Source organism: Panthera onca, chromosome E1 (genome assembly GCF_046562875.1).
Source record: "Panthera onca isolate mPanOnc1 chromosome E1, mPanOnc1 haplotype 2, whole genome shotgun sequence".
Lineage (NCBI taxonomy): Eukaryota > Metazoa > Chordata > Mammalia > Carnivora > Felidae > Panthera > Panthera onca.
Window position 1 is genome coordinate 9,489,713 of NC_138352.1, and position 15,160 is coordinate 9,504,872.

A 15,160-nucleotide genomic window follows, 5' to 3' on the forward strand; every position below is an offset into this window, starting at 1 on the left:
TGCCCAGCTAAGTCTCTTGAAAAAAAGTCCAGCAAGGGGTCCCGGAGGCCCCCAGATTTCCCAGGCTGGCCCATTTGGTTGCCCTTACCTGCCCTGTTCCGTGTGGGGGTGGGGACCTTCGAGAAAACCTAATGAAAGGTGGGGGAACCCTGCACCTGTGGGACCATCCTTGGGCTGTTTTTACCCGGGGGGCTGGGTACTTCAATCATCCCCTCGGCTCGCTGAGCATTGGTTTATTCAACCAAGAGCACTGCCTTCGAGGCAGCTGTGAAATCAGCTCCTGAAACCAAGCATCTGGTCTACCACCCCTCCCCTGGACGCCACCCCAGCTCCAAGGCCACCAGCACCTGGCCGCCCAGGGGACCAATGGAGGCACCTCCATTCGTGGCACGCCTCCCACATGCCGAAGGCCATCAACGCCAGGCCTCTATTTCCCGCTCCAGAGGCGTCCCCCCAACCCCCCCCCACCCCCCGGCCCGCTTGGCTACTTGGGGGTCCGGATGAGGGTGTGGTAGACCGGCTTGACGATGAGGTGCAGGTGCAGAGCGTTCTCCACCAGGTACTCGGAGTTGCGCCGCTGCAGGTCTGCGTGCGCCAAGAAGTCACCGGCCTCCTCGCTGCTCTGGTGGAAACTGTAGGCGTGGCGCACCAGCAGGCGGCCGTGCTGGCGCGCCCCCACCAGCACGGTCTTCTGGAAGCTCACACCCGCCGCGTCACCGCCGCTGCTGGCCGGCGTGACCACCAGGCGCGGCCGGCCGTCCTCTGGACGCGCGGCCGGCAGCGCGGTGCCCGCGGCGTCCGCGTAGACGGGCCGCAGGCTGACCGGCAGCCAGCGTGGCGAGAAGAGCACGTTCCACGTGACCCGGCGGCCGGCGTCGTGGCCGCTCGGGCCCAGCTGCGTCTGGAAGCTGGTGCTGCGGTCGTCGCGGGCCGGGTTGTTGATGACCCACGGGGCGCCCCAGGCGGGCGCGAGGTAGTTGCGGGGCAGGAAGGCGCTGCCGTTGACGTCGAAGAACTTGGCGAAGTGCAGCGGCGAGGCGGCGTGGAACTGGTAGGCCTGCAGCAGGAGGTCGGCCACCGCGTCGCCGTGGCGCGCCAGGGCGGCCGAGCGCGCCTGCAGCTGGAACAGTTGCGCGGGCGGGATCATGGGGTAGCGGATGGCTCGCAGCGCGCGCTCGGCCACGGCGGGGGGCGGCCGGGCGCGGCCCAGCCACGTCTCCAGCGCGTGGAACAGCTCCAGCTCGTCCTGCAGCACCAGGTCCGAGCGTGGCAGGAGCTGCCCCAGCAGCTCGGGGCTCACGGCGCCCCACTCTGCGCTCCCCGCCACGGCCGACAGGTTCCAGGCCAGGAACTGCAGGCAGCTTTGGCGCAGGGCCTCGTCCCCGGTGCTCACCGCGTAGTGGTACCAGCCCACCGCCGGGCCCGCGCCGCCCGCCAGGTGCGCGCGCATGTAGTCGGCCACGCCGCGCTGCAGGGACGCCACGCCGTACTTGGTGGCCAGCCTGTGCAGGGGGATGGCCTGGGCCAGCAGCACGGTCAGCTCGCCGCAGTAGAGGTACCTGCGGGAGAGGCGTAGAGATGCGGCACGGGCAGGGCAGGGCCGGCTCTGCCCCACGCGCGCAGGGGACCCGGCCCTGGGTGTGGGCAAGGTGCAAGCGAGCAGTGGACCCTGAGGCTTCCTGTCTTCCTCTCAAGGACCCTCCTCGCCCATCCTGCTTCACCCCTCTTCTTTACGCTTCTCTGGGGACATGGAAACAGCATGTCGTTACTGAGCATCTATCAGGTGCCCCCCGCTCTAGGCCGCAAGACAGACGAGGCTCCTGCCCTTGTGGGGTTTACAAGCCGGGTGCAGATCCATATCCTACTAGCAAGTGGGCAAATCATTCAACTTCCCTGAACCTTATGCTGATCAGCTGGGAAAGCAGGTAACAGGGCCGCTGTGACAGCTGTGGGGAGAAGGAACAAGGCGCGGGGGGTAGGGGGGCGCTGGTTGCAGGGAAGGCCGTCAACAAGGGTTAATTCCCTCTACCCTCCCCCTTTGCTTGCAAGCTCCTCTTTCTCACTGCATCTTTCCTGTCTTCCGGCTGGCTCACTCACTCCCTGTCGCTGTCTGCTCCCATCCCCCTGGCCACCCTTTCTGCCAGGTCCCCACTGGCACGCGCTCTGCGGGGCTGTGGTGACAACTGCCCACAGCTGTCTCTTCTTTCCGCTGCATTTTAGTCTCACATGTTTGCCTCTGGGAATAAAAGATGGTTCCTCAGCCTCCCTTCCAGCGGGCGTGGCCATGTGACTGAATTCTAGCCAATCAGAGGTCCGCAGAGGCGCTGTATGGGATTGGGGGCGGGTCGGGGGGGGGGGGGCTTTTGCCCTTCTGTGTTACCCCTCTTCCTATTTCCTGGAATTCTGCAGCCGTCTTGTCTAAACTATTAAAACGGGGTTACTTTCTCTGACTCTAGTGTGAATGGCGCCCTTGTGCAGTGCACCGGAAGGGAGCAGGAGATAGGAGAGAGAGCTGGCTTACTCTCCCTGGCCCTGAACTTCAAACCCTGACCAGACACAAAAACCACATGGAGGCTCTAAAACAAACAAACAAAAATGATAGCTGGGCCCAACCCCAGACCTGAAGCCGGTGATCCAGAGCCGGGTCCGGGAATCTGCAGTTTTTAAAAGTTCCCAAGGCCAGGTTTGGAAACAGCTCTGCCAGCATTGGTAATTGACATCAAAACGCACAGAGCTTGCAGCCAAGGGCAGGGGGGGTCACGCTGCATTTTGCAAGAGGGCAGAGGGAGAAGGGATGCATGGGGTGGCTGCACTGTCATCCCCATGACCTCCGGGGGACGGGTGGACATCGTGTCCGCTAAGGGGCCGAGAAGCCAGGGCCTTGGAAAGGGGTGAAGTCTCCCCCCTAACCCTTCCGCACCTGATGAACTTGTCAAAGACGGCAGCACAGTCCCGGGGCTCCTGAAGCACCGCCTCACTCTGGTTACTCAGCAGCTCCCGGAACAGCTCACTGTGCAAGCCCAGCAGCAAGCGGTGGGCGTGGAAGACCCGGACCTCGTCGGTGCCCGCAGCCTGCACCCGCAGGACCACATCGCTGGCATTGCCCTGCCGCAGAAGCTCTTGCAGGCGTTGGAGCAGCAGCTGGGAGTGGTTGATGGAGGTGCCCGTGGATTCCCCGCCAACATCGGCTCTCTGAGCTGCAGCGGGAAGGAACACGGCGCGGCTGAGAAGGCACCTGGGCCCCGGGGTGCGATCTAGGGACGCAGAGGGACCAGCTGGAGACGTGTGTGCTTGGGTGTGGGCAGAGGGCAGGCAGGCCTGGGGAGGCCGTGCGCCTGCCCGTTTGTGCCCACGGAGCTTGTGGACGCGTGTATGCACACACAGGCACATCCTAGGTGAGGAAGATTGTGAACCTGACCCTGAGCAGACCCTGAGATGATGCTCTTGCAAGGGGGGTGGTTGATTCCCCGCGGGGAGAGATCATGAACCAGTGGGGGACAAAAATGCTCAGAACTGATCTCCAGGATGCCAGACCCCCAGGCAAGGGTTGAGGAACCACTGGGTCCCCACCCCTCTCACCTCCTGATAAAAGCACAAACCAGATGATTAGACAGGCATTCCGTACACAAATAAGCACTGTAGTCTGGGACTCTTGATACATGAGAGAAGTGACAGGAGTCAGGGTAAGGCTACTTGAGGTGCAGAAATCAGGGATGGCTCCCTGAGGAAGTGACAAGAAGGAGCCAGCCCTGCAAAGGCCCTTGAGAAGGATGGGCTCAGGGTGCTGGGAACAGAGGGAGGGTTGGGTGGGGGGGGGGGGGTGTGGGCAGAGCACTGAGCAGGAGGGGCAGCATGGGAGGAGGCTGTGGGCAGGAGGAAAAGCTCTTTCCAGGCCAAGCTACCCTCTTGGGTGCTGACCTCTGAGACTGAAGTCCACTTGCAGGAGGTGGCTTGTGGGGGACCAGAGAAAATACAGAGGTTGAGCTGCAGCTGGAAAGGGACTCTCACGGTCCCATCCAGCCCTTCTGCCATGTTTCTGGGGATGCCGTGAGGGTCAGATGGGGACATGCACTCAGTTACAGAAAACCCAGTGATAGAAAATGCAGCCAGCAGCTTCCCCAAGCAGAGAACAGTGTGAGGAGACTCAGAGGGAGACAAGGTGGGTGCCTGAGAGCAGCAGATGAGCACCTGCCCCAACACACACACACACACACACACACACACACACACAGGTCCATGGCCCATGCGGACTATGGCAGAGAAGGCTCACACGACAGCAGAGCATCTGTGTGTCAGAGAAAGGGGAACAGAGGGAGAAGGGGAGGGTGAGAGGTGGGTGGGCTGTTAATTTCCCAACCCCACCTCCCCAAGCTGTCACTATGAAGGCCCCGAATGCTGATGGCATTACACTCGGCCGCTGCCTGGGCCCACTTGTCTGGGGGAAAACGGATGGTGGAAAGGTCTTCTTGGCCGTTAAGACCCCTGCCTGCCCGCCCTGCCATTTTTCCCTCTGAGGCCGGCCTCCTCCACGGAGTCTGCGGTGATCAAATCGCCCTGGCCTGCTGGACACCGCCCCCTCCCGGCCTCGTGCCGCTAGGGCCCAGCAGTCCTGCCTCTCTTCCCTGCCCTCCACCCTCACCCCACCCACTGCCCACTCACCTGCTCGAGTGGCCAGACCCACCAAGGTCAGGATGGCCCAGAAGCTGGCCCAGGACCCGGGCTTGGTATAGCCCAGCCGAAGCATCTTTGTGCCCCGCCCCTGAGCTCGCTGGAGGGACCTCGAAGCCCAGACCACTGTGCTCACATCCCTCCTCCTTATATAGGATTCAGCACAAGGGGATGGCACCCCCCTTCCGGGCCAGCTTCCCTCCCCCCACCCAGCCTCTGCTTCGGATTGGTGGAAACTGGCCCCAGCTGTTGCCCAGGCAACCACTTAAGCCAGAGAGCGGCGGCCTGGGGCTATTGTGCTGCCTGCGGGCCCCCGAGGGGGACAGATCCGGCACCCTCCCCCACATCTTCTACCACCCAGCGGAGCTGGTCCTTTCTCTCCTGGGAGGTTTTAGGCTCTCCAAAGGGCAGGCAAGGGGCTCCAGGACCTCTGGCAGCTGCTGGCCCAGAGGGTCCCAGTCCCCTCCCCCAATCCCCAGGCACAGTCTCCGTCCTGGCCCAGAATGCGCTTGGCAGCATCTTGGCTAAAGTGCCATGGTGAGCGGGCTGCAAAGAAGGCCCCGGAAGAGAAGAGGGAAGAGCTGCTTGGGCCCCCATCCCTCCCCCTCTTCCATTTTGGGGTGGGCTAGGTCTTCAGGGAGGAGAGCAAGGGTCTCGAATAGGGGCCTGTGGGGTAACTCGTATCACTTTCGTGTTCCTTGTCGAAGCCTGTTCCCTGCATGCTCTGGGAAGGGTGATGGGCCTTTCAAGAGGCCCCCTGGGGACTGGGACCATCATCCTCCAGGATCAAGGTGAGCTAAGGTGGCAGGGCTGGGCACAGCAGAAGCACCCTGGGCTGGGCACCACTGCACGGGAGGCCCTCTGTCCAGAGCAGGGCTGGCCCTCAGCAGACAGCCCACCCCCGGCCCAACTGGCACAAAGCTGAGCATAGGGACTGGAGATGCTGAGGTGGCCACCTGTCTGCCCTGTCACTTCCTTTAATTCACCTTTCCTGAGTGCCTCGGTCTCTAGGCTCATCTCTTGGAAGGCTTCTTTTACCTGCTTCTGTCTAACTTCCAAATGTAATTTTTCCCTTCCCAGAGTTCCAAGGAGACACACGGCAGACAAGTGTGTAGGAGAAACTGAGGCAGAGAGCTGGGTGGGTTGGTGCACAGGAGTGCTCTTCTAAATCCAAAGGAACAGGGAGCGGAGGGTGGGGCCTAGAACTCAAGGGCTTTGGGTGTGTCCGTGTGTCCTGTGGAGGCCTCACCTTTCCGGGAACGGGGTGGGGCCCGGCCCAGCTCTTCCGGGGAGGGACTCCTTCAGGGTTGATGAGCTGAAGTGGGGGGGCTCCAAATAGATCCAGCTCAGTTTCCCCCAAGGCTGAGTCCTTGACTGGGGGTGGAGCCTGCCCTCGCTCGCGGTCTGGATCCCAGGCACCAGCTCCGTGCATTGATTTCTGCTCCCGGCTGGCACAGCACAGAGACTCCTACAGCCCCACCCCCTCTCCAGCGCCGCAGAGAGAGCAAGAATTGGGTCTGGCACCTGCCTCATCCGGGTTGGCAGAGATGGAACCATCCAGCCCAGCGGAAACCCCTCCCGGCTGCCCTGACCTTCACGCCTGGCTCCCCTCATCCAGATCCACCAACCCTTGGCTGCCTGCCTGCCCTTCCCATGGACTGTACCACCTCCCCGGCCCGGCCCAGCAAGACAGATCCTCAGTGTGATGGGGTTCGGGGCCTCTGAGAGCATCCCTGCTTCCACGGGCAATGCTTTTCGGCAGGAATGTTATTGGCGATAAGGAGATGAGGGCAAGAGAACCCACTACTCAGAAAACCAGCTTTCCATAAACACGTTTCTTAACTCCAGACTCACCCAGGCTGCATCTGTCTTTCTGGAAGCATAGCCCATGTTCATGGGAATCTCCCATGCTCTACTTAGAAGCCAGGACACCTGTATTTTCTAAGCATGCTGGGTGATTGTCACGCACACCCCCAAGCTAAGATTTATCTCCCAGAGTTAGACGGATGCCATTTCAAGGGTACAGGGATCGCGAGGCCCCAGATTACCAAGAACACTCAGAAAAGTCACCTCCGACCCGCCCCCACCTCTGAGAGGCCCCACCTCCTACAATTACTGACTTCATTGCCCCTAAACCTCCTTGAATGATTTAGAACTGGCTTTCCAGGGGCACCTGGGTGGCTCAGTCAATTAAGCGTCTGAGTTCAGCTCAGGTCATGATTGCATAGTTCATGGGTTCAAGCCCCAACGTCAGGTTCTGTGCTGACAGCTCGGAGCCTGGGGCCTGCTTGGGATTCTGTGTCTCCCTCTCTCTCTGCCCCTCCCTCCCGCTCACACTCTGTCTCTGTCTCTCTCAGAAAATAAATAAACATTTAAAAATTTTTAAAGGAAGGAAGGAAGAAGGAAAGAAAGAAAGGAAGGAAGGAAGGAAGGAAGGAAGGAAGGAAGGAAGGAGCTGACTTTCCAGAAACAGCCATTCTCTGTCCTCAGTTTCTTAGTCTGACACTTGCTGGGCCGTGTGCATGCGTGTGTATGTGTGGTGTGTGTGCATACACATGCACGCATGTGCGTAGCGTGTGAGATCTGGGAGCAGGAGAGAGAAAGGAGAGCATTTGCCCTACACAGCCATCGAGAGAGAGGATCTGAGACACTCCACTTTCTTTCCACGGGGTTTCTGTGAATCTGGAAACTCCTTAATGTCTTGAGAGCAAGTCTGATGAGCTCACGGGCTACAACAATTCCCAGACAAGTGCTACTTCCTGCCTGAGACAAAAAGTGTTTATAACCTAAGTGACTTGTCTGAGATCTCACGGTCAGCCAGGATGCCAATGCCACTTTTCTGCTTGATTTTTCCTCCCATGACCCTATGATGTCTTTTCTGGGAAGCTGTTTCAGACAGAAATGATACCTGTTGGGTAAGGAATCTCTAGGGCTGTAAAAGCAACTGAAAATTCTTGCAAGCTTGGGGCAGGATGATTTTTCTGAATCTGCAGAGTGGGTGATCAGACACTGGATGGGGGTAATACCCAACCCCGGAGCGATGAGCCCCCAGACCCAACTCTACCTACAGGGCAGACTCCTTTCCATCTATAACATCTCCCTTCCGGAGCCAGGATGCCTTTAAACACTTAGACTGGGGAGCAGGGGATCATGAGTATAGGTTCCAGAACCACCCCCACCCCCACCGTGTACTCAGAGGGGCACACTAATAATAAACAAGAAGGAATCTTTCCCTAAAGCTCCTGAAAGCTTCCCGGAAGCCAGGCGCTCCCGTCATGGTGGCAGATTGTTTTCCTGCCCCCAGCACGTGCTACCTTGCCGTTCCCCTGAACTGCAATGCCCTTCCCTGTCTGAGTGCTCTGTCTGAACCACATCCCCCTCTCCACAAAGTCTGAGCTCACAGTGGCCTCTTGCTGCCCCAGCGCCATTTCTTCTCGGTGAGGGAGTGACAGGTGAACAGCTCTGGGGGAGGAACAAACCTGAGTTCAAATTCCACCGGCCACCTTGTGGCTCTGTGGTCCTAGCCTAGTTGCCTAACTTCTCTGAGCCTCGGGCCCCTCTTGTGTCAAACAGAGGTCACCAGAGTTAGCCTGTGGGGCTGCCATGAGGGTGAAAAGTGTAGGAACAAGAGTAAGTGCTCAGGGGCGCCCGGTGGGGGGGGCTCAGTCAGTTGAGCGGCCGACTTCAGCTCAGGTCATGGTCTCGCGGTTCGTGAGTTCGAGCCCCGCTTCAGGCTCCGTGCTGACAGCTCAGAGCCTGGAGCCTGCTCTGGATTCTGTATCTCCCTCTCTCTCTCTCTGCTCCTCCCCTACTTGCGCTCTGTCTCTTTCTCAAAAATAAACAAACATTAAAAAAAATAAATGAAAGGCCCTCACACATGTTGGTCTTTGGTCTTTTCAACTTGACTGTAAGCAGCTCCTTGTTCACCCATAGCCTCGTGGGGCAGGGAGGTGGTGGCTTAGGGAACTATCTGTGCTTCTGGCATTCTCTGGAGCTAGGGGCTGGGACAAGGCCTCGGGACCTGAGTGGGCGGCACATGCTCTGGTCCTGCTTTGCCCCCCAGAGATCCTGGCGGAAGCCAGTGGACTCTCTGGAGGCCTGCAGGGTCAGGACACGGCCACCAGGGGGCAGCAAGTCCCCTGTGATAGCCCAGAGTGGATGTGAAGGTAGAAGTGGGGACAAGGGTCCAGGTGGCCTCTCAGCCCCAGATGTGGGAGCTAACTTAGGAAGCCCAGAAGCCAGCACCGCTGCATTCCCAGAGGCGGGCAGGGGAAGTGATTCCAGGCTTGGCCTCAGCTCTCCTCTCTGTCAATGCACACGTTTGTCCCTGGTGCCCACCCGGGGCTGCACTGGTCACTACCCGAAGGGGGTGGCGGGGGGGAGCCCGTGGGCACAGATTCCAGCCTCTCCAGAGCGCTCGCTGCACCTGCTGGTGTTTGTTTGCCAGTGACTGATATTCCTGGGGCGGGGGTGGGGCGGGATGATCTGTTTCACCGAGGCTGGAAAAACAACAGCTTGTGGGGGCCACTGGGTCTGGGTTTCCCTGAGTGGCCACTGTCATCACTGCACACGGCTTCCTGCCATCCTTCCAGGCCAGTGGCCCCCAGACAGCCTCTTCCTGGTCCCACTGCCTGCTGTCGCTGCTGGACTGACCCCTTCAAACGGGGCCCATAAGGCCCCTTTCTAGATCTGGGCCCTGCCCATGGTGGCCTCACCCCTTCCTGCCCTGTAGCGGTCCCCCCAGCCCTGAAGATGGAATCCTTCCTTCTGCCCTGAAATCCTCACCGCCCCCCTCCCCCGGCCCCAGAGTGCCATGGACCATGAGGCAGCCTATCTAGAGCCCCAATCCAGCCCCCTCCTCAAGGCCTCCCTCCCAGCCTGACCCCTTCCCTGCCTGAACCCTGGGGGTTCCCAGTTTGCTCTCAGAGGCATCCACTGTATAGACTCATTCCCTCCCCCCGCCCCCAGAGCCTCAGCCCCACCCTTTCCTTCCTCCTCCTCCCTCCTCCCACCACCGACCTCTCTGTATTGACCAGCTAGGTCTCAGTGCCGCAGGAAGAATCGTGGGACAAACCACCCCTTGGAAAGCTGGTGATGCCGGAAGCTGCGGGGATCCCCCCGCCAAAATCCAGGAGGTGACATAGGACTCAGGACCCAGGAGCATGACGCTTGAGGGGCGAGAGGCAGGTAAAGTATCCAGAACAGGCCAGGAAGGGAGAGGACAGTGGCCGGCAGGTGAAGAACAGGTGAGGAATCTAGAAGCTTGAAGCTGATCCAAAACGCGCTGAGTGTGGTAGGCGGGGAAACTAGGTTTAGCTGCAGGGGAGGGGTAGTGGGAGGGGAGGCGGGGGTTGTGGGGGGGGGGAACCACTGGAGGGGTGCCTCCATAGGAAATCAAAAGCTGGACCATGAAACCTAAAGACCTACAGTGTGGGCTGAGGGGAGCAAGGACCAGACTATGTGGTCACCTTACTCCTCTGGACTCAGTTTCCCTATCTGGAAACTAGGGCCGCCCCAGCTCCAATAGTGCCAGCCTATGATGGGGGCTGCTCCTTCCAGTAATGTCACTCCTTGGTGGTGGGAGGGGTGTGGCTGTTGAGTCACCGTCAATGAGAATCACCCAGGGTGCTCACTAGAATTATAGCTGCCTGAGCCCCACTCCCGACCCCCTGGCTCAGACCCCCAGGAGCAAGGCCCTGGAACGTGTATTTTCAAAAGGTGCCCCACCCCCACCCTTCTGTGCCGCACAGCCTGTTCCTGGGCCCTGCCTTCCAGGCAGAAAATGCACCTTGAGACATGCAATCGAGAAACAGCATCCATGGGAGCAAGAAACGCCATAGAGGACTTCTTCCCTCTAATGGGGGAGCCAGGCCACCAAGGGGTGGGGTGGGATGGGCCTGGCAATTGGGATTGCCATTTGGCTGGGCCTAGCTGGGGGCGTCTGCACAGAGTAGGGGTGAATAAAGATCTCAGGGTCGGGGTCAGGCTGCAGAGAGAAATCTAAGGCTCTAACTTCATCCTTCCACCCTCCCTAGCTGGCCAGCCTCAAGCCACCCTGGGGCCCCCAGCCAATGGCAGTGGGCCAAGCCAGGAGTTGGAAGGCCATTGGCCAGAAATCCCGGAGAGGTCCCCATGTGTGGCTGGTGTCATCCCTGTCATCTACTACAGCATCCTGCTGGGCCTGGGGCTGCCTGGTGAGTGGGAAGCTGGGGTCTGGAAGTTGGGGGTGGGCAGAAATGGGGCTCCTCCTTCGATGAGTACCCAACCTCTGTGTGGACCCCTGAGACCCAGGATCATGGACTCTCAGGATACCCTTTGACTCTATATGGTGATTTGGCTCGTTGGGGAGCAAAGCACAGTGGGGACTAAAAAATGAAGGGCCAGGATTTGGGGTGCTTAATGGCTAAAGCCAAGGTTTCACCAGAAGGGACAGTCTTTTCTGTACCCAGGAGTGGGCACTGCTGTAGGATGACTAAGTTCATGTAGGACTGCCCTCAACTCAGTCAAAAGCTTCCCGTGCCTTCCACCGCTTCTGAGAGCAGCAAAGCGGGGGGCAGGTAGGGAAGTGGATGTAAGAAAGAACAGGAGGTCTCCACCTTGGGGAATTACCCACCCCTGCCCGTGTGGAAGGCAGAGGCCTTGCCCTGGGGTGAAGTCAATGGGCCGTGGTGTATGGATGGATAGGGCAGGACTGATCTGGTTAGCCTCTCTGATAAAGTGAGGTTTTACTTTGTTTTGTTTTTAGTTTATGTATTTTGAGAGAGACCTAGAGCACAAGCACAGGAGGGACAGAAAGAGAGAGGGAGAGAGAGAGAGAATCCCAGGCAGACTCTGCTGTCAGCACACAGCCCGATGTGGGGCTCAAACTCATGAACCATGAGATCATGACCCGAGCCAAGATCAAGAGTCAGACACTTAACCGACTGAGCCACCCAGGTGCCCTAAAGTGAGTTTTAAGAAGGACCCGGAAAGAGGAAAAAGGAAGTCTGGGCAAGCAGGCAGGTGGAGAGGGAGATAATAACACCTTGGAAACATGGTCTTAGTAGCCCTTCTAACACCTCTGTCCTCTGCCCCCTGTGACCTCTGTCGCCATCAGTCAACCTCCTGACCACAGTGGCCTTGGCCCGGCTGGCCGCCAGGACCAGGAAGCCCTCCTACTACTACCTTCTGGCGCTCACAGTCTCGGATATCGTCACCCAGGTGGTCATCGTGTTCGTGGGTTTCCTCCTGCAGGGCGCTGTGCTGGCCCGGGAGGTGCCCCGGGCTGTGGTGCGCACGGCCAACATCCTGGAGTTTGCTGCCAACCATGCCTCTGTCTGGATTGCTGTCCTGCTCACGGTCGACCGGTACAGCGCCCTGTGCCATCCCCTGCACCACCGGGCCACCTCATCCCCAGGCCGGACCCGCCAAGCCATTGTCGCTGTCCTCGGTGCTGCCCTGCTGACCGGCATCCCCTTCTACTGGTGGCTGGATGTGTGGAGGGACGCGGACCCCCCCAGCATGATGGATGAGGCCCTCAAGTGGGCTCACTGTCTCATCGTCTACTTCATCCCTTGTGGCGTTTTCCTGGTCACCAACTCGGCCATCATCTGCCGGCTGCGGAGGAGGAGCCAGAGTGGGCTGCGGCCCCGGGTGGGCAAGGGTACAGCTATCCTCCTGGGCGTCACCACGCTCTTCACCCTCCTTTGGGCACCCCGGATCTTTGTCATGCTCTACCACCTGTATGTGGCCCCTGTCCACCGGGACTGGAGGGTCCACCTGGCCTTGGATGTGGCCAACATGGCGGCCATGCTCAACACAGCAGTCAACTTCAGCCTCTACTGCTTTGTCAGCAAGACTTTCCGGGCCACCATCCGAGAGGTCATCCATGATGCCCACCTGCCCTGCATCCTGGGGTCACAGCCAGAGGGCATGGTGGTGGAACCTGTGCTAAAGCCCCCGGGAATTCCCAAAGGGGCAGAATTGTAGAGAAGGGGCCCAGCCAGGGTGCTCGGGTGTGGCTCAGGGCCAGATATACTGCTGCCTTTGTGGTGTGTGCACAAAACTGTGACACCCTACTTTGCAACTAGGGGTCGGGGAAAGGCTCCTTCCTGTGAGGGCAGCTCCCCGGGTGCAGGGGGTACAATTTTTCCAGCTTTCCCATTAGCTTCACCAGCAACTCCCACTTCTTGGGACAAGGAGAGGGCTCTGCCAGGCACAGGCTGATAGTGTCAGCTGCCTTGGCATTCCTTTGTAAGGGACATTTCACCTGGCACGTTATGAAGGCTAGATTGACATTGATTGGATGAGTGAATGAAAGGCAAGATGGATGGATGGATGGATGGATGGATGGATGGACGGACGGATGGACAGACAGGTATGAATGGTTTCCAGCCACCACCACCCCCACCCCTCTCCCCCAGAGCCTATATCTCCCTCCCCGAGTCAATCACTTCTCTGGCTTCCAGTGGCCAGGGTGGAAGGAAGTTATCTGCAGGATTCCAGCATATTCTGGCTGGGGGAACCAAACGTTTTGCTTGGGAAAGGGGATGATCTTAAAGCAGATTAGATGTCCCAGCCCTGGGGCGACAGAACCCCTTGAGTTTCAAGCATCCTGGTTGGATTCCACTTAACTCCCTGCCCTGGAGCCAGAATAGGTTCAGGGGCCCAGAATAGCCTAGGGTTTTCATTGTTGGTGATGAGAAAGGAAGTGCCCTCTCAGCCCAGGGGCAGGAGGATGGGAAGGGAGGATCTAACCCATTCCACTCGGAGGAAGGCCTCTTTCTCCATTATGGGGAGGGAGGAGATGGCCCAGCGGATTGGGTCCCTGGGGCTCTGCCCGCCCCTCCCAGCCTCTCCTGGGCTCTGGGAAAGGCAGCTGGGAGAGATTAGCAGATGCACCTCCCACCTGCTCCAGGCTTTGGGTAAACACATTAGCGGCTGCTTTCTGCTTTCTAGTCAGTCTGGCTGAGCTGACCTTTCCCCCGAATGGGAGGTCCAGGCTGGGGCCCGCCTGCACTCAACCCCTTAGTGGCGTGGCCGAGGCGAAAGAGCCAGAAATGCATGCCATCAGTGCAGAATAAATGCTCAACTTTCCCTCTTTCCTCTTCTCCCCAGAACAAGTGTCCAGGAGGGGACTCTCAGCCACACCCAAAGGGGAAAAAGGCAGGCTCTTCAGCTTTTATCCCTAATTCTAAACTTTATCCGTAATTCTATTTTTTTAAGTTTATTTATCTACTTTTGAGAGAGAGAGCACACACGGGGCAGGGGCAGAGAGAGAGGGAGTCACAGAATCTGAAGCAGGCTCCAGGCTCTGAGCTGTCAACACAGAGCCCAACGTGGGGCTCGAACTCACGAACCGCGAGATCATGACCTGAGCCGAAGTTGGACGCTCCACCAGCCGAGCCCCCCAGGCGCCCCAGACACATTTGGTGGCAAAACCTGACCTGACCTGACCTGACGCAGGGTGATGGGGTGTTGATGCCGGGGTTCCCTGCAGACTCTCTGGGGGTGTGGTTACACCCAACGCAGAGGACAGGCCACGCATGATCTTTCTCTGTTCTGAAAAGTTCTGAATTCTGGTCCCTCTGGTCCCTCTGAATTCTGACACCTCTGGTCCCACAAGAGATGAGTGGTCCTTCAGAGAGATGAGTGGGGACCCACAAGCTCCACCACTGCTGGCACAGCACGGCCCGGGCTGCCCCTGGGTGCGCATAGGGCACCGAGGGCTCCCCCGCAAGCGCCTCCTGGGTGCGGACTGTGAGATTATGACCTGAGCCGAAGTTGGACGCTGAACCGACTGAGCCACCCAGGCGCCCCCCCCCAGGGTGTTAATACTCACACGACCCCAGGTGTACCCACGGGGAGGGGGGCAACATCAGTTTTTCCGAATGGCCCCTGAGTGGTAACCGTCTTAACAGACTGAGGAAGCGGGAGCACGGGGAGGTTAAAGGATGTGGCTCAGGGCCCTCGGCTGGTAACGAGAGCGGCTGCGGATTCCTGGTCCTGTTCCTGCTCCTCCCGGGTGCAGCAGATTAGGAGAAGGGCAGCGTCGGGGATGCTTTGCATCACATAACTTCTTGGTCCTGGACTTACCGGATTTGGGACCCACTGTCATATTTTCCGAATAAGATGTATTAGACAACAGTCCCTTTTAACCACGTTTGTAACCTTTAACAAAACCAAGAGCCCTTCGCCGAAATGTAAATGGAAGTATTGTTACGCAGCTTCCTTTGTGCATCTTGATTATCAACTCTCACCGGCTCCTAGCAGTGGCGAGGTGCCCCCCTTTCTCTTCTTCGCCAACCCATCCGCAGAAATACCTTCGTCTCCCGGAGTCAGCTGTAGATTGTTTCAATTCCACACATTTTTTAATGTTTATTTATTTTTGAGAGAAAGAGACACAGCGTGAGCAGGGGAGGGGCAGAGAGAGAGGGAGACACAGAATCCAAAGCGGGTTCCAGGCTCCGAGCCGTCAGCCCAGAGCCCGACGCGGGGCTTGAACCCACAAACC

At 58.8% G+C, this 15,160-nt stretch overlaps 2 protein-coding genes across 3 annotated transcripts; one reads left to right on the plus strand and one right to left on the minus strand.

The window, feature by feature from the left end:
- Positions 1 to 218: 218 nt before the first annotated feature.
- Positions 219 to 4,831, minus strand: BTBD17 (BTB domain containing 17). The gene is made up of 3 exons (XM_060645510.3): positions 4,660 to 4,831; positions 2,921 to 3,197; positions 219 to 1,559 (listed from the first exon to the last, which is right to left on the minus strand). The coding sequence occupies exons 1-3, from the start codon at positions 4,742 to 4,744 to the stop codon at positions 485 to 487; spliced, it is 1,437 nt and encodes a 478-aa protein (XP_060501493.3). The 5' UTR covers positions 4,745 to 4,831; the 3' UTR covers positions 219 to 484.
- A 4,877-nt stretch (positions 4,832 to 9,708) lies between these two features.
- On the plus strand, positions 9,709 to 14,865 carry GPR142 (G protein-coupled receptor 142). 2 transcript variants are annotated; one of them, XM_060645511.3, is made up of 3 exons: positions 9,709 to 9,855; positions 10,704 to 10,862; positions 11,765 to 14,865. In XM_060645511.3, exons 1-3 carry the CDS (start codon positions 9,831 to 9,833, stop codon positions 12,634 to 12,636), a joined length of 1,056 nt encoding a protein of 351 aa, XP_060501494.1. In that variant the 5' UTR covers positions 9,709 to 9,830; the 3' UTR covers positions 12,637 to 14,865. The 2 variants fall into 2 exon arrangements, with proteins under 2 accessions (XP_060501494.1, XP_060501495.1); XM_060645512.3 differs by having other exon boundaries at positions 11,902 to 14,865.
- The last annotated feature ends 295 nt before the right edge of the window (positions 14,866 to 15,160 follow it).